Below are 24,081 nucleotides of genomic sequence, written 5' to 3' on the forward strand. Positions count from 1 at the left end.
CAGGGGGCATCAGAGGAGATGTGAATTTAGCATAGTTAGATTAGGATCTTCCTGGGGATTTCCAGATAATCTCCTCTTGTGTCCTGATGGGCTCACGGGAAACTTCCTGGTCCTTTCAGCACACGGCTTGCCTCCTGAACACTAGTCAGTTAGACTGTTAGGACCATCTCTCTCTCTCTTCTTTATGAAGTTGCGTCTGTTCTCGGTGCTTTATTCTTTATGAAGCTGGTACTCTACTCCTTTGCATATTTACACTCTGTCAAGATGCCGTTGGGGTGAAGGGTGGGCAAAGTTTGGTCTGGGAAACAAGTCCAGAGACAGCGTGCTGCGAGAGAAATCTGCCCTTGGAAGCAGCCGTCATGCCAGAAGGTCCGTCGTAATGCTGAGAGGTCCTGGCTGCACCTGGAGGATGGCAGCCCTCGCAGCCCCTCTCTCATGCCTCACTCCCGGGGAAACGGAGTACCACAGGTGGCGTGCTCGTGAAAACGAACCAAGGGATGTGCTTCTAAGCACCGCTCTGATCGGGCGCCAGAGCCAAGCTCGGCGTTTAATCTCGGAAGCCGTGTGGGCAGAGGGGAGGGCCCTCAGGCTGCTCAGAGCAGAGGGTTGTAAAAACCGCAGTAAACAGGGAGCTAAGAATAGCCCCAAGAAAGGGACTGCGTCTGACTTCCAAGGTCTTTTTTTTTTAAGAAACACTTTCACTCAACCCCAGCCGTGTTCCAGGAATGCAAATGCGTCCCGTTTGTTCAGACCAGTGCAGCGTTTCATAAGCAGGAATTTGCAGAGAGCATTTCCTAGGAGAAGAGGGGCTCGGTTGAGGTGATACACCAGCAGGAAATGGGGGGGGGGGATGCAGAGAGCGTCCGTCTGCTTCCCCCACGATGACTTCTCTGCCATCTTCTGGCCTTCTCCCAAGCCAGGTTCCTTGTTTTGTTTTAAAATTTATTATTTTGTTTCCTTATATCCTGCTTTTCTCCCTAGTGGGGAACTCCTAGTGGCTTTCATCGTTTTCTGTTCCTCCATTTTATCCTCGCGACACCAGCGTAGTGGTTAAGAGGGGCAGCCTCTAATCTGGAGGGAACCGGGTGTGATTCCCCACCCCTCCTCCACATGCAGCCAGCTGGGTGACCTTGGGCCACTCACAGCTCTCTCAGCCCCACCTACCGCACCAACGTGGGGGGAGAGAAAGGGAAAGGCAATTGTCAGCCACCTGGAGAGTCTTGAAGGCTGAGGAAAGCAGGGCGTCAACACCAGCTCTTCTTTCACAATAACCCTGTGGGGCAGGTTTCGCAGAGAGCGTGTGACTGGCCGAAGATCACCCGGCAAGCTTCCATGATATGAATGGGGATTTTAACCTGGGTTTCCCAGATCATAGTCCGACAATGTAACCGCTACACTATACTTGGTGACAGTCACATGCGGCCAAGAAACAAAACCATGATTTATCTATCTGGGATATTAGGGGGGGAAAACGCACACCCTTATTCCACAAAGAGCTCAGGGCAGCGTACATGCTTCTCCGTTCCTCTGCTTCACGGCAGGTCAGGGCAAGGATGGCTACGACTGTCACAAGGTAATTCAGAAGCTTCCATGGCAGGGTGGGGAATTCGAACCCAGGTCCTTGGGATCCTAAGCTATGGGTCCCCACTCTTTTTGAGCCTGAGGGTGCATTTGGAATTCTGACACAGCTTGGTGGGCACAGCAAGAAATTGGCAGCCACAGAATGGCTGCCACAGGGGCCAGCACTACCCAAGCTGCATTTAAAAAAAAAATCTGTGCAACCCACCAGATCTCCAGTGGCCACTCAGAACCTTTGCTGGGCACAAGGCCTACCTGGTCCCACCCACTTCCTAAAATCACTTGGCAGGCACCAGGGGTTGCTGCGGGCCATTCTAACAACGGCACATTCTAACCATTACATTTTGCTGCCCCTTGTGGCAAAGCACTTCCCGGCATGGAAAATTGCAGGATTAGATTTTAATCCCAGAGGATGCATGTCAGAATGATTGCAAAAGGGTGGAGGGGGAAGAAGGAGAACAAGATTTGGTTTTTATACCCCACTTTTCTCTACCAGAAGGAGTCTCGAAGCGGTTTACAGTCTCCTTCCCTTCCTCTCCCCACCACAGGCACCCTGTGAGGTAGATGGGGCTGAGAGCCCTGATACTACTGCTCTGTGAGAACAGCCCTATCAAGGCTGTGACTAGACCAAAGTCACTCAGCTGGCTGCATGTGGAGGAGTGGGGGATCAAACCCAGCTCACCAGATTAGAAGCCCCTGTGCCTAACCATGACACCAAGTAAGAGAATAAAAATAAATCACTGCCTGTCAGTGTCAATGAGGGGAGAGGGGGAAAGCACATGTTAACATTGTTAGGAACTTTGCATTTATTATTACCTCGTTTTTATTTTTGCTGAAAAGTGTCTCCTCTCATTGTGTGTGTGCCCCCCCCCTAAATTGCCTTTTTATTTGCCTACCTAATGAGGCTTTGGAAGCCTTCATTTGCCAGAGGTTTTTTTTTTGTTTCTTTAAAGGTGACATTATTGCATCTGATAGAAATGGAGCAGCAGAGAGCAGTAGCTGTGTGCGGGAAGAAATTGCATCGGGTCCCAATCCCGAAATCACTTCTCGGGCTTTTAACGTAAAGTTAACGGCGGTTTCTGGGCCCTCCACCTCTTCCGCCAGCAAGGGGCCGCTAAGAATCGGAAACCAGACCGATAATGGACATGGACCAGCTGGTCTGGAAGGAGAAGGTGCTTGTTGACAGACAGGTGAGGAGCAGTCGTGGTGGAGATGTGGCTGATGCGTGTTCAGCCAGACCATGGCGGAACAGGGGAGCCCGTGAGGTTTCCTAGCAATTGCTTTGAAAGAAGGAAGAGGTGGAAAAGAGAACTGCTGCAGGGCCAGTGGTGTAGCGGTTAGCATGTTGGAGCAGGATCTGGGAGACCCAGGTTCGAATCCCCATTCTGAGAGCTAGTGTGGTGTGTAGAGGTTAAGAGTGGTGGACTCCAGTCTAGAGAACAGGGCTTGATCCCCCACTCGTCCTCCACATGTAGCCAGCTGGATGACCTTGGGACAGTCACAGTACTCTCAGAGGTGTTCTCATAGAGCAGTTCACTCAGAGCTCTCTCTCAGCCCCATCTATGTCACAGGCGGCCTGTAGTGGGGAGAGGAAGCAAAAAGGGGCTTTAAGCTGCTTTGGGATTCCCACGGGAGTCCAAAAGCAGCTGACAAACCTCCTTCCCTTCCTCTCCACACAACAGACACACTATGAAGAAGAAGAGTTGGTTCTTATATACCGCTTTTCTCTACCCATAGGAGTCTCAACGTGGCTTCCAATCACCTTCCCTTACTCTCCCCACAACAGACACCTTGGGAGGCAAGTGGGGCTGAGAGAACTCTGAGAGAACGGCTCCACGAGAACAGCATTAACAGGACTGTGACCGGCCCAGGGCCACCCAGCTGGCTGCATGTGGAGGCGTGGAGAATCAAACCCAGTTCTCCGGATTAGAGGCTGCAGCTCTTAATTTCGACACCCCACTGGCTCTCAAGGCCCTGGCTGAGGCCTTGCTCAGAGTGCCAGAACACAGCAAAGCAGCACGAGGACTTCCAATCAGGAAGCCCATTTAGTGTATCTAGAGTTTAGCCGCTCCCATTACTGAAACTATCCCCCCACCCCTCATAGCTTTAATTTCCTTCTCGCCAGATGTGCCGAGGCAGCAGCGATCGTCAGAGATGCATATTTTTGCCTGCTAATGTGCTGGCGGCGTGCACTTCCCTGTGCTTTATTGCCAACCCAACCTTTGTGTGGGAGGAGAGAGCTGCAATTGGGGCAGGACACTGCAGAAGAGTCTAAGATCGCTGCTCCTTTAAGAGCCTTTGGGGCACTTTGAAAAAAATCAAACTCACCTAGGGGCAAAGCCAGACTTAGCCCAGGAGAAAATGGCTGCTTTAGAGGGTGGAGCCTAAGACAGTGTATCTTTTTGAGGCCCCTCCCCTCCCTAGCCTGCCATCCTCAAGCTCCACCCCCAAATCTATTGAGTTAAAGTTTACGAAAAACATTTGACTGGAGGCGCAGGTGCTTTTTCACAGTATCCCTGATCCTTCACGTTTCTTGTTTCAAATAAAAACGCCATTCAAACAAGCAACAAAGATGATCCAACTCTAGGGGTAACAAGAGAAAGAAATTCAGGGGGGCCGCCATGTCGGCCTGAAGCAGCAGAACATCGTAGGAGCCCAGGGCCCCCTTGAAGACCGACCAAGTTTTATTCCCCGCTTATGTTACCTGGATCCCAGTTCCCAATGTCCCTTTTTCCTGGACAAACTTTGGGTCTCCTTTAGGGAATCATCAGAAAAAGGATTTGGTTTGTGGAGAGCCACACACTTGAGGATGCAAAGTGAACGTCCCCTCGGAGCCGCTGCTCGGGTCGGGAACTGACCCTGCTGAACAGCCTTAACCTCAGAGGCCGGGTCGATTTGCACCCAACAGGTTGGTTTATGCTACAAAAGCACCCTTGACGCCTCGAGGGAGCACAGAGTCCTGTCTTGCGAGCCTCCCAGCGTCTGGATTCAGACCGCTGTTGCCGTTACATTCCAGCAGCGTTTAGCCATGCTGTTGAGAAGGGAAACAAGGAAAGAAGCTTAGAAATCCCCCTGAAAGTTCGTTGGGCGTTTAGACAAAATACGTGCCGTGTCTGCACTGCAGGGCTTCTTCGGGGTCAACAGAAAGGCAAGTATATGAGTGGTCTGATTATTTTAGTGGCTTGAATGGTAGAATTTTCATATGCAATAAAAAAGTATTGCAGATCTATATTTTAATATGTTGTGGAGCACCTTGAGCCCGATGTGTGAGAGGCTGTCTAGAAATATAATAATAATAACAATAATAAATATGCTTTTATTGGCCTTCTAGTCACCTGGTCACAGAAGGTAATGCTAGCCTGGACCACCCTCCCAGTTATATCTCGGGCAGCTCTTCTCTTCCCTGCTATTTCAGCGCTAACCTTCCTGGTGAGAGGGACCCAGAGAGTCGTTTACTACGAGCTCCTCTTGCTGAATCGCTTCCAATTAAAGCTGATTGGAGGTTAATTAGGCCAAAGCTTGCTTGGTGAGCTCTTTAACGCTTATTCAAGGTGAGAGAGGGAAGCTAGTGCCTTTGGGAAAGCACCGAGGAGATCAGCTGGGAATTTGGTGACTTTGGGGAGGCGGGATGGAGCAGCATTTGGGGAGGCTGGATTGGAGGAGACCTGGGTCCTGAATTCCTGTTCTGCTCTCTGGACTGGTGATCATCTCAGAGCCTGGCTTGGGCTAGACAAACCCCAGGCGCCAGGGCACCATGGCACCTAGAAATTCTGATTTTCATTTATTGTCAGTGCCTCTTGGTGGTTCTCTGTAGACACACCATGTTTATTTTCCTGGGGGCCTGAAGTTAGGCTTTTGTGTTAGTGACAACTCGAGGTTAGCCAGATAAAGCTGCAAGACTGTAACAGCTTAAAAAAAATAGTGTGGGGGGTTCAGGATTAGGGTTAGTTTGAGCTGCTAGATCAGTATAGCCCTTGGTTCATCAAAGTCAGCGTTGTTAACCCAGACCAGCAGCCGCTTGTCAGAATCTCAGGCAGAGGATGGGTCTTGAGCCAGCAGTTCCCGGTTTTCGGCCCTTCTTGGCAACAGATTGGAACCTGGACTGTGAAGACAGTGGCTCTGTTCCCACCCCTTGCTGGCCACTCTGTCCACTCCATCATTCAGGGCTGTTTATTAGACTCTTTTATCACTTTACACTTTTTAAGCAAGCGGTGATAATGTTCAGTGAGTCTTGATGAGATGCTTAGGACTGCATTTCGGTTTTTTTATTTTTGCTAGATGATTCGGGGCCTAAAACATCCTAGCAGGGTTCTAGAATTTTTGCTGGCCATCGTGTAGAAGGAAACCAAAACTTAAACCCATTGAGCAGGATCCTTGATTGGAAACAGCACCCATCCCCGTGGCCAAAATCACCCCTCCCCACTCCTGGAATGCTCAGTGGTAAAAACCACAGAGATTGGGGGGAAGGGCCAGATTCCTGGATTCTGCAACCTAAAGTGACATCACTTCCTGGTCGGACATTGCCTCCCCCTTCATAGCCCCCTTCATAGGACTAGAAAGCTGATTTTCTCAGCTGAATTCTGTGGCTGAGATTGCATTCTGGTTTTTTTTCTTTCTTTCTTCAGAATGCTCAACCCTGGTTTTGGGTAGAGGGAGGCCCCAATTCTCTTTCCCCATGTTTCCTTTACTTTGGCGGTATTAAAAATGGATGGAACAGCTATTTTCCCAAATTGCTTTCTTTATTACGGTTTAATGTCCTATCTGCCCTTGATTCTTAATACCCGTGTTATTAAGACAGCTCTGCAGAAGTAATTTAGCTTTGCCGAACGCCGTTTTTGTAAAGGGAGCAGAAATTGCCGAACTTGGATGTCAGGAAGGGGCCCCTGTAGATGCTGGATCGTTTCTGCCCCCCCCCCCTCCACTTCTTTAACTGCTCGGTCATTCGCTGTCATCCATGTGGTTTTCTCTCCCAAAATGGATTGTGGTCTCAGCCAGGGGTTTACAGAGTTAAGAACAGGTTACGGGCTTCCCTAGACAGATTTAGGATACTGCAGCTTGGGGTCCTGTTGGGACAGTTTGTGGCCCTGTTGCAATTGGTTTGGGGCCTTTTTGGGATTGGATGGGGAAGCCCATTCTGAATAAGATCTGTTTGCTGATCCTTCTGACACAGAAATTCCCTCAAACCTGGTTCCAACTCACACCTTTGCGTCTCCGAGCCTCAAACGGCGGTTGATTGCTTTTCTCCCCGGGGGGGCCTCATAAAACATAATTAATTTCGTCCTCTTTGCTGTGCAAGTCGGGAACTAGAGATGAAAGCCCTTACGTAATTGCTCTGAATTACTTGCTGCTCACGCCTCCCTCCCTGCATTTTAGGCAGAAATTATCATGCCGAAATCATTTTCTTTTACAACTTTTCTGAGCCACACCTCCTATTTCATTTTAAAACATGGAGCCTTCTTCTCCCAGCTCTTGGGAGAGGAGGGTGTTCTAAGGATATACCTACAATGATCTTTTGGCCTTGTGGCTGGAGAGAAAAAGAGCTGGGAATATGTCCACTTCCCAGCTGTAGGTTGCTTAATTCTATTTCATGGTTGACCAGTCAGATCGGGGCCTGCATTGGAGACACTGTGACCTCCTCTTCCACAGGAATTTGTCTTCTAAAAAAACACTGAATGTTTTCAGAGCCAGAGGCAAACCCAGCATTGTCTGAAAGACCAGCAATTTTGCTCTTGACACTTTCAAGAGTCAAATCGCCTTTCATCAGAGAGGGGCTCTTGGACTGAAGCGCTCCCGGACTCAATTCTTGCACTTTCCCATTGAAGACCAACACGGCTCCCCTCCGGAAATGGAATAGTTTCAGATTTGGTCTGCAGTAGCTCAGCGAAATTCCTCAGGGACAGAGAAGATTTCCAGGGGAGGGACTTCCGAGAGTCAAAGCCCACGCTCTGAAAAACTTGTCGGTCTCAGAGATGCTACTGGACTTCAACCTAGAGGGATATTTTCAGTCGCCCACCTTGCTTATAATGGTGGGGAGAAGACATGAGGTCAAGAAGGGGGTGTGCAACATCAGCGCTTACGATTGGTCGATAGAGTCAAGCTTCTGAATTGTCCTGCTCAGTTATTGGTCACCGTATGACACAGAGTGTTGAACTGGATGGGCCATTGGCCTGATCCAGCAGGGATTCTCTTACGTTTTTGACTTCCCTGATGATAAACTCAGGGGGTTGCCTGTGGTTGTGAACCCTCACAATAGCCTTGACGTCAGCTTTGCAAAACCATTTCTACTCATGGCCATCGTAAACATTTGTGGCAAAGGAAGTTTCTGTAGCTATGACTATGGACCTGCTGTGCCTGCCCTCCTAAGCAGCACAGGCAGCCCGGCCTCTGCAGAAAACGTTCAGCCTCTGCAGAAACAGCGGGTGGCCTTGCTCTCCAGCGATTCCTCCTTCCCTGCTTCCCGAGCCCTTCGAAAACGGCTATTTTCGTCTCGCTTCCATTCTCTCTTCTCTTTTCCACATCCTGTGTCCCCCCCCCCCCCTTCCCGGAACAGAACGCTGTCATACCTGCTTTGCGGGCGATAGGAATCGGAGCGCCGGCCTCCTTTGCTGCTTTGATGTATTCTTCAGCCGGCGTGTCGAGATTATCTTAAGCAGGATGTAGATTTCGGGAGGCTTCCGAGCACTGGATTTGTCACTTTGACGGCATGAAATGTGATCCGGAGAGAGGGCACGGGTTTGCTTTGAACTTCAGGCCATGCCTCTGTGCAGTCGGCGACCGGCTTGCGCTATACGATGCTCTTGCGGGCTGAACGCCTGCCCTGTTCCTGACCACACTGGTTGGCCAGCCTTCCCTGGGACCCTGCAGGGGGCGCTGTGCAGTGCACACCACTTGCTGCGCCTTGGCAGTCTGGCATGCTGGCCAGTCCCCTGTACAACGGAGCGCTTCATAGTTGATTGTGGTCATTGGTTCCTGGGATTCAGAAGGCCTCTGCTCCTCTGGGTCTATGTGCTTTAAAGTGGGCAGCTTCCTCTTGGTAATATCCTGATGGTACCAATGAGGAGGACTTGCAACTTGCAACAGGCCTTGCTGCAGTGCCAAGCATTTCCTCCTCACCAGTGGACGGATCAGAGCTCAGGTGTTGCAGAACTCGGGGGGCGAGGGTCTCTCCTTCCCAGCTGGGGTTTGCGGGTCCTCCTTGGCCTTCAGCGGGAGATTGGGGTGTAGGGTCACCAGATCCGGGTTGGGAGACTGCTGGAGATATGGAGGTGAACGCTGGAGGAGGAGGCAGAAGGCCATAGTCTGCCCTTCGATGCAGCCGTTTTCTCCTGCAGTCGGGAGATGAGCTGTAATCCTGGGGGGTCCCAAGCTCCCCCTTCCGCAGGATGGCATCCCTCTTCCCAGCCCCACTAAGAGACGAAGCCAGAATGGCATAAAGAGAGGCCCAACGCATAAACATTTTTAATCACTGACTTTAAAAAAACGGCGCTGTTACTTTGATTTAATTTAATTTAACGTCTTAATTTTTTGCTCTTTTTTTGGGGTTGTAATTATGCTCCGAGCCTGATGCTGCAGAACGAACACCCAAGAGAAGATCCGTTCGGGGAATTGTTCGCATTTGTAAAAAAAACCCAACAACTCTGACTGAACACGGTTAAAAGTTGAAATCATTCATTGCAGTGCTCCCTGAGTTAATTTCACTGCTTCACAATAACAGGGTTGTGGGTGTTTTGTTGTTGTTGTTGCTAGCGGCGCTTGTTATTAAAGCAGGGTGTGTGTGAACAAACAGTCCAAAAAAGAATTCTTGGAACAAAATTTTATTTGGCCCGTAGTTGTAGGGTAGCGTTCTCCACCCTGCTTCGGCAAATGCTAGGAGACTTTGAGTCGGTCCTCTGGGAAGAGGGCTCTGAGAGGCACAGCTCTGGCGGGTCATCTCATAGGTCGCTTAGTCTGGACCTGAATTGGATCCGCTACCTGGAATGGATTCACTTTGTAGAACAAAGACCTGTAACACCAACAAAGTTATATTCAAGGTATGAGCTTTAGTGTGTGTCTGAAGAAGTGTACATGCACGTGGGAGATTATACCCAGAATGAAACTTTGTTGGTCTTAAAGGTCAAACTTTGTCCAATTAACACAAATCTGATTCATTTTGTGTATGAGTTGCTTGAATTGAAAGGTTCCCCCCCCCATTAGCACTGGTTGCCAACCTTGGACAGGCAACCCTATATTCCAAAACTTCATTTCATGGCTGGTTTTGGAGGCCGGTCAGAGGGTTACTGCTGGGGGGCTGAGATGGAGCTTTCTTCATCGTAGTGTGTTTTGGAAGAAGGCAAAGAGCTGGGTTTCTGATTCCCCACTTTTGACTACCCAAAAGACAACACCTTTCCCTTTCTCTCACCACAACAGACACCCTGTGAGGTAGGTGGGGCTGAGAGAGCTCCGAGAGAACTGTTCTGTAGGAACAAATCTAAGAACTGCATCTAGGCCAAGGTCCCCCAGATGGCTGCATGTGGAAGAGGCGGGAAGAATACAGCCCGGTTTTCCAGATTAGAGTCCGCCACTCTCAAACACTCCCCCAAGCCTGAGTCCTTCAGAGCCATGGTTAGAATTTGGGTAGGAGAGAACCGAGAAAGACCGGGGGCGCTGTGCAGAGGAAGGCAACGGCCGCTAGTGAAGCAACATTTTGAATAGCCTACCCAGCCAATGAAATCTTCAGTGGCTCAGTAGAAACCTTGATGGGCCACGTGGCCCTGCCCAAATTGTAAAACCAGAAAAAGGTCTACCTCTACCCCTGCAGGAGACCATCCTAGTCCCTTTCTCTAGAGCCACCTTGGCTTCTGCACCGGCCCACACTCAGTCGCAGACCTGCTCCGACAAGGGGGTTCTTTGGCTCTTAATTATCCGGAATGATCATCAAGTTCCCTTAATCGCCTGTCAGCCCTGCAAGCAACAACTCCTCTTTCTTCAAGAGAAGAAGCCGCCCTCCTCCCGTGACACCAGCATTATACAGTTTGGCTCGATACAGCGCTTTGAGGTTAATGCCATGCAAAGGGAAAGAGAGAGGAGGAGGAGGAGGAGGAGGAGGAGGAGGAGGAAGAAGTGGGGGCTAAATTATAACCTGCCTCGCCAGCGAAAAGCTGGGAGTCTTAGTCAGAGCCCGCCAGCTCCTCCTCACTGCTGGATGATGAAGAAACGGGTCAGAAGAGATATTTTTTTGGCAGCCGGCAGTCTTTTGGATGGAGGGAGCTGGAAGCCAGCTTGCTTCCTGACAACAATAAAGGGACCGGGATGCCGTCCCACCGCCTGGTATGCTGAGCATGGCAATTTCTCCTGGGCAGCTGCGTGGGCGGCCTTCTTCCCCCCCCCACCACCACCCTTGGCGCTTTTCTCCTCCAGCCCCGGAGCCCTTGCAGACTCCGCTGGGTTTGAAGTCTGACGGCGTGTTCCTCTCTGCCGCTCCCCGGACCCCTGCTACTCTCTCTGCGTAGGCTGCGGAACAAGCCGGACCGGAACATAACAAGAAGGTGCTCTTCTGAAATCCTGCAATCCCCAGACGGTACTCCGAGGGAGGATTAGCGGGTCACGAAAAAGGGCACCGTGAAAAATTAAGCCACCTTGCCGAATGTCTCCAACATTCTCTGGACGTCGGGAGTCGTGCAGGGTCGATCAACCCCCCCAATTCTTCCCATTTATGCGCGGTGGCTTTTCTGAAGACGGGAGCAAGACTAAGCAGGGATTTCCACATTTTGGACTACGCGACTGCGGCCAGGCCAGAAGCAGCCCTGTGGCCAGACAGGCCGGGCAAAGAGAAGTCTGCACCTGTTGAGCTGTCCCGCAGGGGCGGAAGGGTGCCTGCCCGTTGTTCCGGGAGCCCATTGAGAGAATACCTATCGGTCCTTTTCTCTTCCAGTGCCAGAGTGGAAGCGTGCTGCCCATTTTCATCCAAAATGCCCTCAAGTGCTAAATCCTACAGCCAACTCCTAGCGACCCCCTCACTGAGTTTTGAAGGCAAGAGGCAAACGGAGATTGTGAGGAATGCTGAAAATAAATGAAGAAGAAGAGCTGGGTGTTTTGGACCCTGCTTTTCACTACCCAAAGGAGTCTCAAAGTGGCTTACAAATCTTCCCCGCCTCTCCCCACAACGTAGGTTAGGCAGAGTGCATGGGACTTGTGCAAGTTCACCCAGCAAGCTTCCATGGCAGGGTGGGGGATTCGAACCTGGCTCTCCCAGATCCTGGACTGAGGCTCTTAAGTGCTACACAGCCCTGGCTCTTTCTTCCCTTTTCAACGGAGCGCAGGACACTGATTCGGTTCGGCTCTTTGCTGGTATCCAGAGCTCTCAATGCTTTCCTTTTGGATTTTGACCCTAATTGCAAATATTTCCGAGAAGCCAAAGCAAACTGCTGCTCCCCTCCTTCTCGAAAGCACAAGCGCATTTTAGCTTTTACCAGTCGAGCAAATAGTAGCGGGCGGGAATTAAAAATGAGACTTGAAAAGACAAACCATCCCATTGTAATAAACAAAAGGCATTTCTTATTATCTAGTCTAAGAAACAATCTCCTCAGCGTGCAGCGTGCATTATCCAGAGACGGAAGACAGAGCACTCAGGAAATAAACATTCCCTTTTACTCAGGGAGAACAGTTTTGAAAGACAACGGGAAGGGCCTTTGAGAACATTTTTGTCCCATTGGTGTCTTGCAAAATTACCAGTTGTGCCTCTTGATCGGTAGAGACGTGCCGAGTAACCGAACAGTGGTTAAAATATTATTTGAATCCTTGCCTTGCTTGAAAGCTTAGTCCATGTAATGACAAAATGGCTCCATGCGGTGACAAAATGGCGTCTTGGGATCCAACCCCAGTTGGCCAGGTGACAAAATGGCGTCTTGAGATCCAACCCCAGTTGGACAAGTGACAAAATGGAGTCTTGGGATCCAACCCCAGTTGGCCAAGTGAAGAAATGGCGTCTTGGGATCCAACCCCAGTTGGCCAGGTGACAAAATGGAGTCTTGGGATCCAACCCCAGTTGGCCAAGTGACAAAATGGCATCTTGGGATCCAACCCCAGTTGGCCAGGTGACAAAATGGAGTCTTGGGATCCAACCCCAGTTGGCCAAGTGACAAAATGGCATCTTGGGATCCAACCCCAGTTGGCCAGGTGACAAAATGGAGTCTTGGGATCCAACCCCAGTTGGCCAAGTGACAAAATGGAGTCTTGGGATCCAACCCCAGTTGGCCAAGTGAAAAAAATGGAGGATCCAACCCCTGTTGGCCAGGAGACAACCCCAACAGCCACCAGATAAATAACCACGCCCGCGCCAGACTTTGAAGCACTTTGGTTTGGCTTGCAGCTCTGATTGTGCCTGGGCACTTGATTTTACTGTGTAAAGTGGCAACAATCCACTGACAAGCAGTCACTGGAGTGGACCGAAGGTGCACGATTTAGTGAGTGTGGAAGCGCCCTCTGATTGTGGGGGCCTGTTCACCTGTGGCCTCTCCCCCCTGCAGAAGAGTACATTCCTCCCGCAACTCTGGCAGGAGGCGTGGTGTAGCTAGCGCCCGCCCGAGCACTCCAGCCCTCCTCGTAGTGTGGGCAGGAAGCCCTCGTCCTGTTGGCAGTGGCAGGGCAGGCCTCTTGGCAGCAAAGACGCAGTTGGCATTTCTCGAGAGGCGGCATCCGCGGCTGTTGCTTTTTTCTTTTTTACCGCCGTTCCACTGTGTTAGCAAGGGAGCTTGCGGGCTGCCATCTGGACTTCTTGTGCGCACGCTTAAATCAACTTTTAAGCACTCTGCGGGCATCGGGGCGGTGGAAGTCACAGCCCGGCCCTCCCCCATTTGCATCCCGAACCCCCCTGGCCAGGCTCAACGTGATGCACGTTAACCGTACGCTTAGCATAATTCAGTTAGGGCTATTGAGATAATGAATGTACATATTGCCGTTGCGGATCGTAGCGTCTGTCTCTGAGGAGCATCACGGCGCCCTGGGCTCCTTTGCGAGCCGGAGATGTTGGGTGCAGCAGAAGGTAACCGGGGAGAGGCTGGTGGAGGATGAAGGCTGCGTGTTGTTTTGTTTTGTTTCGCAAAAGAATTAGCTGGCGGGGAGGGAATTAATTCCTGCGCGGAATTTCATTTAGTGAGCATAAAACCAGGGCACACCTTTCCTGGATGAATAAGCATGAGGCTTTTGAGGCAGGGTGGCGCCGTTGTAAGAAGGTTGAACTATGAACTGGAGGGTGCGGGTTCAAGTCACTGCTCTGCTGGGCGGAGGCCCGCTGGGTGGCCTTGGGCCAGTCACGAAGTCTCACCCTAGCCTGCCTCACAGGGTTGTAGTGAGCCTAAAATGAAGGGGTCCTGGTGGTTTCTGGAAGGGGAGGCTGTGGTCCTCGATGATAGAGTGGACCCCATGGCCTGAAGGCTGCCAGAAATCTTTTAGCATTGAAAAATGTTGTTCAGAGACAAAGGCAAGGGCTCCCTAGCACTCTACTCCACTCCCCTGTCCCAAATCCCACCCACTCCTGGCTCCACCCCCAAAGTCTCCAGGTATTTCCCAAACCAGAGCTGGCAACCTTACGCTTGACAGAATGTCTTGGGCCTGCCTGATAGGATGATTTCTTACACAAGGTTAAATAGTGTGACTATTGTTATTTTTTAAAAAAAAGATTCCTTTTGTTTGGTTAGGTGAGCCTCCTAAATAGAATAGAAATCATGACCCACCTGCTCTGAGTATTGATGAAAGGCAGTTCACCCATTGAAATTCTGAGTAGGTTTTGCTTTTTTTTGTTTTGCTTGGTGGTTGCTCTTTCCCCCTTTGTGCCCAAGACAACATGGCCAACTCCAGGAAAAGAAATTCCCATAGATTGAGCTTTGCACCTTCAGGATACACCCTTCACGATACACCCTTCAGGATACTTCTTAAAAACCTTTATTTAAAAAAAATCCTTGGCTTTTCTGGGGAGAGGTCAGATTTCCAGAACATCGTCTGCAAAACTACGTCCACTGAGAGTCAGTTTAGTGCAATAGCCTCAGATTCAGGATCCTGGAGTTAGGATAAGGGTCAGTGGGGTTTCTAAATCTCCACAGCAGCGCGGCAGAACCTCCACATTCAGAGGCAGTATACCTTGCCTCCGAAGGCAGGTTCTTCATTCCGAGTTTGCAAGCCTCAGCCTCTCTGCTTTTGGGATGCATCGGACCTGCCATGTGTATCCAGCCACCCATTTCTTCTTGTTCCTTGTCATTTGTGCTGTTCTTTTTTTTTTTAAGCCTTATAATTTAATGGGATTAATTTTTGAGAAGCTTGTCTTTTTATAGTACCTGGTTATTCATCTTGCCCAGATGAGTCATAAAACACCTAGAACGGAATTAGCGTCAGAACGTTAGATAACATCTCAAAGGCCGCCGTAGGACTCCAAAACGCCACGCGTCGGGCTCGGCCGTCGAGATCCGTCATCCAGAGCCCCTCCGGCTGGGTCTCGGCCCCCATGGTCTTAAGGCAATGATGTTCCCCGGTTGGACTAATCTTATTCTCCCCATGAACCAAAGCTGGCAAGATGCTGTTTCAAATAAGTTGTCAGATGCTGACAGAAGATGACAGGTGTGACATGCAGAGATTAGAGATCTGCCAGATGAGACCCAGAAGGAGGCGGCGGACGGCCTTGGAAGCCACCTCTGAGCTATGGGAGTCTGTCACCCAGCCAGCCCTCGGCCACCTCGCCGTTTGTCAGGAGCGACGCTGTCCCGACTGCAGCCATGCCCCGTGGGCGGATTCGTCTGAAAAATCGTCGTCGTGTTCAGTGGTCAGTAGAAGCCCGAAAGAGCGGCCAAACTGGAGAAGAGTCTGCTTTGGAAGGCTGCAAACAGAACACCCGCAGTCTGTGGCTCCAGTTCCCACGGGGGAGAAAAAGGCATCGCCATCCCCTTTGTAGCCATCAGACCCAAGCAGAGCTTTGGATGTAGCTCTCGGACGGCAGGATATGCCCACCGGGTCCAAGTCTATCCTCTTGCTTATTGCTCCAGGCGTGAATGTCCTGATCTTGCAGTGGCCGCTCACAGCATGCGATTCAGAGAAGCTTCTGAACATGGGGAGGAAAAAGGAAGCTGGGGCCTCCTCCCCTGACGAGGCAAGACGAAGCAATGAGGGGCCTGCCCCCCATAGAAGTTGGACTTCCTCCTCTCCTTCAGACACAAGGAAGTCTGCACGACTCAAAGGATAGCTGGGTCCTGAAGAGGATCACTCCTAGTTATCAACATTAAAAAAAATAGTTTAGATTATTTATAGACGGGGTGGCAAGGACGGAGCGCCAGCGTGGTGTCGTGGTCAAGAGCAGTGGCCTCTAATCTGGAGAGCCAGGTTCGATTCCCCACTCTTCCTCCACATGCAGCCAGCTGGGGGCCACTCTCAGTTCTCTCAGAGCTCTCTCAGCCTCACCTACCTCACAAGGTTCCTGTTGTGGGGATAAGAGGGCAAGCTGATTGTAAGCTGTTTTGAGACTTCTTTGGGTAGTCAAAAGCAGGATCCAAAAGACCAGGCATGTTCGTGCTCAGGGGGAGCTGCTTCCTGGGGTGAGTGTGGGCCAGATATCGGCCGGTTGTCTTGCCGGACAAGTCAAGAGGCGCTGGCTTCTGTGAAGCAGACACAAATAATGCTTCTTGGGATGAGTCCGTCCCCACGGTCGATACCGTCTGATCAATGACGTTTGCTCCTTAGTGGTGAAGAACGGTCAGGCCGGAGGGCGCTTTGTCGGCAGAGCGATTTGATTCGATTTGGCCATCCCAGCCTCACTATTGATCCGGGTGGCGAGATGGGTGCTCCTTCCTTCCGCGGTGATTGTTTAATTAAGCCCTCTCTTTTCAGAGGCCGTCCTGGCCCACCCGGCAGCGGGCTGGATTTAATGGAAACTGAGCCGGAGGGTGAAAGGGGGAAGCAAAACCGGGAGCCATAGAGGCAAATGGCTTGTCAGGCAACGGGGGCTGAGAATGCTGAAGTGTAGGGAGACCTGCTCTCTGTGAGCGGTGGCCCCAGGGAGAACTGTGCCACGGATGCCCTGAGGCAGACTTGAAAACTGGCCCCCCAATTTGCAGAGAAGCCATCGCACTCGAACCTCTCCGACTGGTTTGAGTTCTCATCCAGGAGCTTAAATATCTGTCTCTTTTGTTCTTTTAATTAAGCATTCTCTTTTCGGATGCCGCTCTGGCCCCCCATCAACGGCTTGGATTTAATGGAAACTGGAGCTGATGGGGGGGGGGAGGTATGATTGGAACCCAGAACTTTTGAGGTAAATGGATAGTTCAGCCATTTAATTTGCCAATATAATTATTTCACTGGCACTCTTATGTACTGTCCCAGCCTTCTTTCCAAGACTCAGAAGTGGACAGCAGAATGAAAACAATTTTAAAAAATTAATTCATTTGTCCCCCACCTTTCTCTTCAGTAGTAACCCAAAGCAGCTTCACCATTTTACCCTTACAACAACCCTGCAAAGTTGGTTAGGCTGAGAGTGTGCGACTGGCCCAGAGTCACCCAGCGAGTTTCCTTGGCACAAGTGGGGATTCGAACCGGGTCGTGTTCCCAAAGGAAAGTGGGAAAGGACTCATGGGCAAGAGGGCCCAGTGGCAGCTCCTGGAAACTCACTCTCTGCACATCTCTCAGAGTGGCTTACCAACCCCTTTCCTGTCTCCACAACAGACACCGTGTGAGGTAGGTGGGGCTGAGAGTGCTCTAAGAGCTCCACAAGAACAGCTCTGAGAGAACTGTGACTGGCCCAGGGTCCCCCAGCTGGCTGCATATGGAGGAGGAGTGTGCAATCAAACCTGGTCCTCTCCAAATCAGAGATTGCCACTCCGAACCCTGTGATGGAGAGCTGTCCTCCCTGTGGTCCCAATCTAGCCCATTAGGGCTTCTCACCAGGTCGTGAGAACTGCAGACCATTTATCTGTTGAGCATCCATGTGACACATTTGAACATGGAAACACCAGACTGAACACACAGTAACGCTCTGATTGAGACAGTCTAGCCTTGTCTGATCTTGTCAGATCTCACAGGCTAAGCAGGGTGGGCCCTTGATAGGACTTGGATGGGAGACCGACAAGGAAAAAGTCCAGGGTTACCCTTGGAAACTCTTTGGGGAAACCTAAATTGACTGTGACTTGGAGGAGGATCAAAATGGACGGGGACTAACGGAGGCAGGATTCATGGTCCATTTGAAAGCGGCAAGTCCCCCTCTCCCTTGTTTATCCTCATGTTTCTTGCCTCTGTCTGAGGTGAAATGCCAGAAAGAAATGTTAGAATCTCTTCGTGAGAATAAAGACTGTAGAGTAGACAGAGGCGAGAGGAATTGGGGCGAACTGCAGAAACAATCAGGACTATTATTATTATTATTATTATTATTATTAGATTTATAGCCCGCCACTCCCTTGCGACTAGGCCTCTCTGGCAATTGGGTAACAAATTGCTCCTCAGAAACATCTTACCATTAACAGCAAAATTAGCTAAAAAGCCCCCAAACTTGGGACCGCTCCCCTCTCACGGTAGCCTTTTAATTGGGTTTTTGCGGTAACCCCTCTTAGGCGCAGAGCCTTGCGGGGATGGGAAATGCCCCATGACCTGGAAAGAAAGACGGCCTCCTAATCTGACAGCTAATTGAAAGAGGGCTTGGCTGGATGGAGCCCGATGTGCCTGCTCTCTCGGAAGGGACCCAAAGAGGTGATCTCTCTTGGCTTTGCCCGAGGTGTTTGCCGTCCGTCCTGCTCCTTGGCCGCCAGCTGTCTTTGCGAGCGCTCGCTCGGCAACGTGGGAGCCAGTAGCGCAGAAGGAATCCTTGGATGCTGTTGGGTTGATTAAATCACTCCCATTTTCATTCCACGGCGGAAGGTTTTGTTTTGTTCGAGAGGGCAAGAAGCCACACCTGCGACGAGGAACAGGAGCTCCATGCGCGCGCACCGGAGCATGCGGCTGGAAAGTCTGTCCTGGTTTCTTCTGGAGATAAAGTGATGTTTCCTCTCGCCGGAGGTATTTTCTGCCACTCTGTGCACGTGAGCAGCTGTGGGTCGGGGGCAGATCACCTGCTTTCCATGCAGAAGGTCCAAATTCCCATGGCCTGGATCCCTCTGGAGGTAGTAGGAATTGGGAACAAGCCACTGACATTCCTGTCTAGCCACACATGGTGAGAGGTGTGCAAAACCACCCCTAACCCCAGTAGTTTCGGGTATATTGAAACCCCAAAATACTGATATTTCCCAATATTCCCAAACCTCAATCCAGCTCCATTATAGCCTATATAGATATTTTTATGGTCAGTTATTATAGATGATTTAGTCAATTATAGATGGTTATAGATGATTTTTAAAGGCAGAGGCACCAAATTTGCAGCATAGCTGCTGGTGACTCTCCTCACCCACCCAAGTTTGAAAAAGATTGGGCCAGGGGGCTCCAGTTCTATCAGCCCCAAAGAAGATGTCCCCCCCAAGCGTAAGTAAAGTTATACACCTACCTTTTACTTTGCAGTTATAGAAGAAACAAGATCTCTTTTTTTTCCTGTTCTCTAAACCTCCCCCCCTTAATCATCAAACCCACCGTGCCAAAGTCTGGGGGGGGGGGTCCCAGTTAGTAATAAATGTTGACATTGTCCTTTCTCCAATAAAGGAAACCAGTTTAGCCATCTCTGGAAGTTCCAACATCTTCACCAACCAATCCTCTACTACGAGTAATTTCAAGCACTTCCATTTTGGGGACAGGAGAATCCTAATTTTGAATAAAGGCCGCCATGGGAGGGGTTCACTTTTCCATCTTTCCTTCCCCTCTATTAGCAAGACGCGTGGATCATGAGCCGGCTCGTGCTTTGGACCAGGCAGCAGGGCGGTGGGTGCAGATGAGGTTATGCAGCCACGCCGCTCCATCCTGCCAAGGCTTTAGTCAGCCCCATCTCAGGAGGACATCTGCTTGCTTTCCCTGCCTCTCCACTCCCCTGGCTTGTCGCCAGAATAGTTTTTCAGGGAAGGCAGGTTACCAAACTCCCTGTGAGACCTGGAGATCTCCTGAGATCCCTGGAGAAGATGGCTTCTTGGGAGGGCGGGTTGTAGGGCTCCGTGCCCCACCGAGGACCCTTCCCTTGCCAGCTTGGGGTCCTGGTTAAGAGCAGCAGATTCCACTCTGGAGAACCTCTGCAGTCACAATCGGCGGGATGAACTTGGGTCGGCTAATTGCTGCCAGCCATTGATTATATGTTTGCTCATTCCTCTTTTATGTAGACACCTTTATTGAACCCAAGATGTTTCCCAGGCCATTCAGTCTCCAGGGAATACAAACAAATCCAAATTGCTAGTTTTTCCTATTTATCTCGGGAGTCCGTTAACCATTCTCATTATGCTGTGTGCTAATTGACTCTCCCGCTTTGCCTGTGAGTAAGGCAGGGTTGCTTCCATTTCCGAAGAAGTGTGCCTGTACTTGCAAGCTCTTGCCCTGAATAGAGCTCTGTGGGTCCTGGAGCTGCCCCTGGACTCAGACTTTGTTCTGCTGCGTCAGGCCAACCCGGAGACCCACTTGGATCTGTTGGATCTGGGGCCACTCACAGTTCTCTTAGGGCTGTTCTCGCAGGGGAGTTCTCTTAGAGAATAAATAAAGCTGCATTGCGTTATTATTATTAGCTTGCAAAGAACATGATTCGGTGCAAATGGGAACCTCAAGTAAGGGTGACCATCATGACTATTTAGAAGTGCATAATGATTCCAATTTGACACCAGGTCATTCGTTATGCATTTTTTTAAAACAACAACAACACCCACACCACTGTCCTTAAATCTATGGAAAGGAATCTCCCCCCCCCCCACCCCCTGTTTTCCACACTGCTTGTCTAAGGCAATAATGCTTGAGACAGCTCTTCTGTTTCGTTTTGTTTTTGCAGTCTGCCGTGATTTCTGGAAGTATTCTGAGGGGAGGCAATGAAACTGGAGAGCAAGAGGGAGGAGAGGTGGGGTGTGAAGCCCAGACAGGGAGAGTTCCTTGGCCAGTATGAAGGATTGAGAGGAAGCAGCGAATCCACCGGAGCCGAGGGATTTATCTTTGTCCGGCCTTCCCTCTGTACATCTCCAGATTTTAATTATCTTTCTGTCTGGAGCTCTTCTGTCGCAGCTTTTCTCAACTCAGCAGAATCACCGATTTGGGGTGGGCGGGTTAGGGAACAGCCTGCAAACTTCACCGCCGGATTTCTGTCTGGCGCGAAACTTGAACGGGCCTGGGACGGTTTGGTTGTATGTGCTGTGTGGCGGGTGTGTTTGTCGCCTGTGTTTCATACTGTGCGTGTGTCACGTGTTGTTGCGTCACAGCTGACTTAGGGTGACTCTATAGCAGGGGTAGTCAAACTGCGGCCCTCCAGATGTCCATGGACTACAATTCCCAGAAGCCCCTGCCAGCGAATGCTTCTGGAGCTTCTGGGAATTGTAGTCCATGGACATCTGGAGGGCCGCAGTTTGACTACCCCTGCTCTATAGGGATTTGAAGGCAAGAGACAGAGGTGGTTGGCTGTTGCCCGTCTCTGCAGAGCGGCCTGGAGCTCCCTTGACCATCTCCTGTCCAAACAACAACCCAACTTAGCTGCCAGAAAACAGGAGGTTGGCCCTTGCCTGGCTAGCTTACAGGATCGGACAAGTTAGAACCAGCTTGGGCCATCCAGGTCAGGGCATTTTGGCATATTTACACTCCGGCTTCCCTTTGGGGCTCAAGGCGACTTGCAAATCCTTTTTTAAGAATTGGGAGATGTGGCATGAACTTCCTTCGGTGGGAGGACAGCCTGAGGATGGTAGGTGGTGCCTGGAAGGCTTGTGGGGAGAGCCGTCCTGGGCCGGCCTTGGTGTTGTGCACGCAAGTTCACGTCAGTCTTCATAACCCCAATTATCCCCAAGCCCTCCTGCCGGGAGCCCATCGGGGAGGCTAACGGCTCCTCAGTAAACAATTCAGAGGGGGGGGGGAAACACCCGTAACCTATTTGGGGCGCGAAGCTGTTAAGAGGGTCCGTGGCTAACCCTCCCTTTATTAATTCGCCGTTTGATCAGTTTAATTTGGAGGAGAGCCTTGCTGGAGAGCTCTCCGCTATTGAGATGTTTCAGTGAGTAATTGCCTCCCAACTTGGCTGCTGTTTTCCCATTCAGGGAGGGGGAGGGAAGGGCGGCCCACTTAATCAGGGACACAAAAGACCCCGCTGTCGAACGCCTCGGCTAATTGTGTGTCGGTTTGGCGTCAAATCCCTGCCAGAAGAACGCTGGGAGCTTGATGCAAATACCAACCAGGCCGTGCTGTTTGCAATCCAGAAATTATCCCCAGGGGCTGGCGTTCCCCAGGGAGGAGCCTATTCCTTTGGCCTGCTTCTTAATCCCTGATCACTTTGTGTGCTGTGCTCCCCGTGGGATGCGTTCTCTTACAGCGGGACTCCCAGCATGCTGTGGTGGGTGACTGCTTGAATTCACCCCGGAGAGGCCTGGGTTTGAGCCTCCCTTCGTTCCTGAAGCTCAGTGGGAGGCCTTGAGAGATTCGAAATAGATAGCCCTAGATTGGGAGCATGTGCTGTTGAATGGCAGCCAACTTATGGGGACCCCTGAAGGCCTATTTGTGGAGTCTCCAAGGTGAACGATGGTTAGGCATTGCCTTTTCCCGTGTGCCAGATAGGGATGCCAGCTTACCAAGTGTTGCCTAGCTTCTGAGATCTGATGAGAGATTTATGGCGACCCCAGACAGAGGCCTTCCAGGCAAGGGATAAAGGGCAGGGTTGGCCATCACCTCTGCAGAGCCTTCCTTGGTGGTCTCCCTTCCAAGGACTGTCCCTGCTCAGCTTCCAGGATCTTATGAGATCAGGCTCCATCATGTTTCCTTCCCACCTTCGGACCGTTCAGAACTTATCAGAAGAAAGAACTGGCTGGAGCTGGAGACAGGAGGGTTCGGAGCTGTTTTTTAAAAGCCCTCTCTGTCCTCGCAGGGGGCTGGTTAATTTGCCTGCCTCTCACTGTAATTAGTGTGTCTAGTTCTAAAAAGAGAGGAGCACATCAGTTGTTTGGGGGGAAGCTGTGCAGAAGGCAGGAAAATCATAACAACAGAGATACCCTCCAAAGGGAGGCTGGAGCGCAATGCCATCTGCCTTCATTACCAACCGTCAAAGGAAATTTCGGGCCACCTTTCAGTCACAGAGAATTCTGATGATAAACAGATCTATTTCACGATAGCTTTGGGGAACTGGATCTGTCCACTCTCCGATGCTTGAAATGGCTTGGCAAGTAAGAAGCAGGAATGAAGAAATGTCTTCCCCCTCTAGCTTTCCGGGTATTAAGTTTCTCCCTCCTCTGTCCCAGATCTTCTCCCCCTCTCTCAATTGTCAATTGGACTGCAAGCAATAGATTAATTGACTGAAACGTGGAGTGGATTAATTGGTGGAGGCATGACCCTATGAGATCAACTTGTGGGTGTAGGGTGGTGTAGTGATTAAGAGCGGCAGACTGGGAGAATCGGGTTCGAATCCTCACGCATCCTGTGAAATTTTGCTGAGGGACCTTGGGCCGGTCACAGACTCTCAGCCTAAACTACCTCACAGAATGATTGCGAGAATAAAATAGAGGTGAGGAGAATGTTGCAATGAAACGACCTTTGTTTTTAATGTATATTGAAGAGCGATAACTTTTTGGTCTTTTATCTGGTCAAACAGCCTATTGGCTTTAAGTCCTAGATGGAATAGATGTTACGTGATACTTACACCCTTGGTGTGTCAAGGCCAGTATTGTCTGCTCAGACTGGCAGCTGCTCTCCAGGGTCTCAGGCAGAAATCTTTCCCATCACCTTCTGCCTGGTCCTTTAATTGGAGATGCTGCAGTTGGGGATTGAGTTGGGGACCTCCTGGCTGCCAAGCAGAGGGTCTTCTCCACTGAGCCACAGCTGCCTTCACCTGAGCTGATCAAGAGCAGTCTGGTCTCCTCTGACCTGCAGCTTCTGTCCAAGGCGCTGAGACCCTGAAGCCTCCCCCATCCCCTCCTGCCTGCTTCTCATGACTGGAGACGCTGCTGGGGATTGAAGCTGGGGTCTTCTGCCTGCTGAGCAGATGGTCTCCCTCCAAGCCACGGTTCCTCTCCACCGCCCCTCTGCAAGGTCAGTCCAGCATACGACTTCCAAACAGCTTTATGTAGTTTGGGACAAGAGAGAACCCTGCGTGTGTCCAGTAAGGACTCCTTCTTCTTCTGCGGTCTGAACTTGTCTCATTCAGTGGCTTTTTGCCGGAGCTGTTTGGTTGTCGATTTCCACCTAAGCCCTTGCACAAACACTGCCGTCTCCAGTGTGTGTCAACAGTTTCCTAATTGGACCCAGTGCAAATCTCAGTTCCATGAAACCATAGTGCCTGTGGTACTCTTTTCCTTGATTGTTATTTAGTTTTCAGACGCTCCCGCAGACTCCTCCCACCCCCGTCTGTCGGATTTATTGTTTTACGTCAGACATCAAACTCCGGGTTTTTTGCATTTGCAGCTTCTGTCCTGTGTACGG

The 24,081-nt window shown here is 50.7% G+C and overlaps 1 protein-coding gene across 5 annotated transcripts in view; it reads left to right on the plus strand.

The window, feature by feature from the left end:
* Positions 1-24,081, plus strand: part of GRIN2A (glutamate ionotropic receptor NMDA type subunit 2A) — a 118,343-nt gene that overhangs the window by 47,408 nt on the left and 46,854 nt on the right. The window contains exon 2 of one of the 5 annotated variants that reach the window (XM_077316287.1): positions 2,532-2,768. The exons of the other annotated variants lie outside the window; for them this stretch is intronic. Coding sequence (XP_077172402.1) covers positions 2,718-2,768 — 51 coding nt within the window. The 5' untranslated portion in view covers positions 2,532-2,717. The remainder of the gene's footprint in view (positions 1-2,531; positions 2,769-24,081) is intronic. 5 annotated transcript variants of the gene reach the window in all.

Source organism: Paroedura picta, chromosome 17 (genome assembly GCF_049243985.1).
Source record: "Paroedura picta isolate Pp20150507F chromosome 17, Ppicta_v3.0, whole genome shotgun sequence".
NCBI classification, from domain to species: Eukaryota; Metazoa; Chordata; class Lepidosauria; order Squamata; family Gekkonidae; genus Paroedura; species Paroedura picta.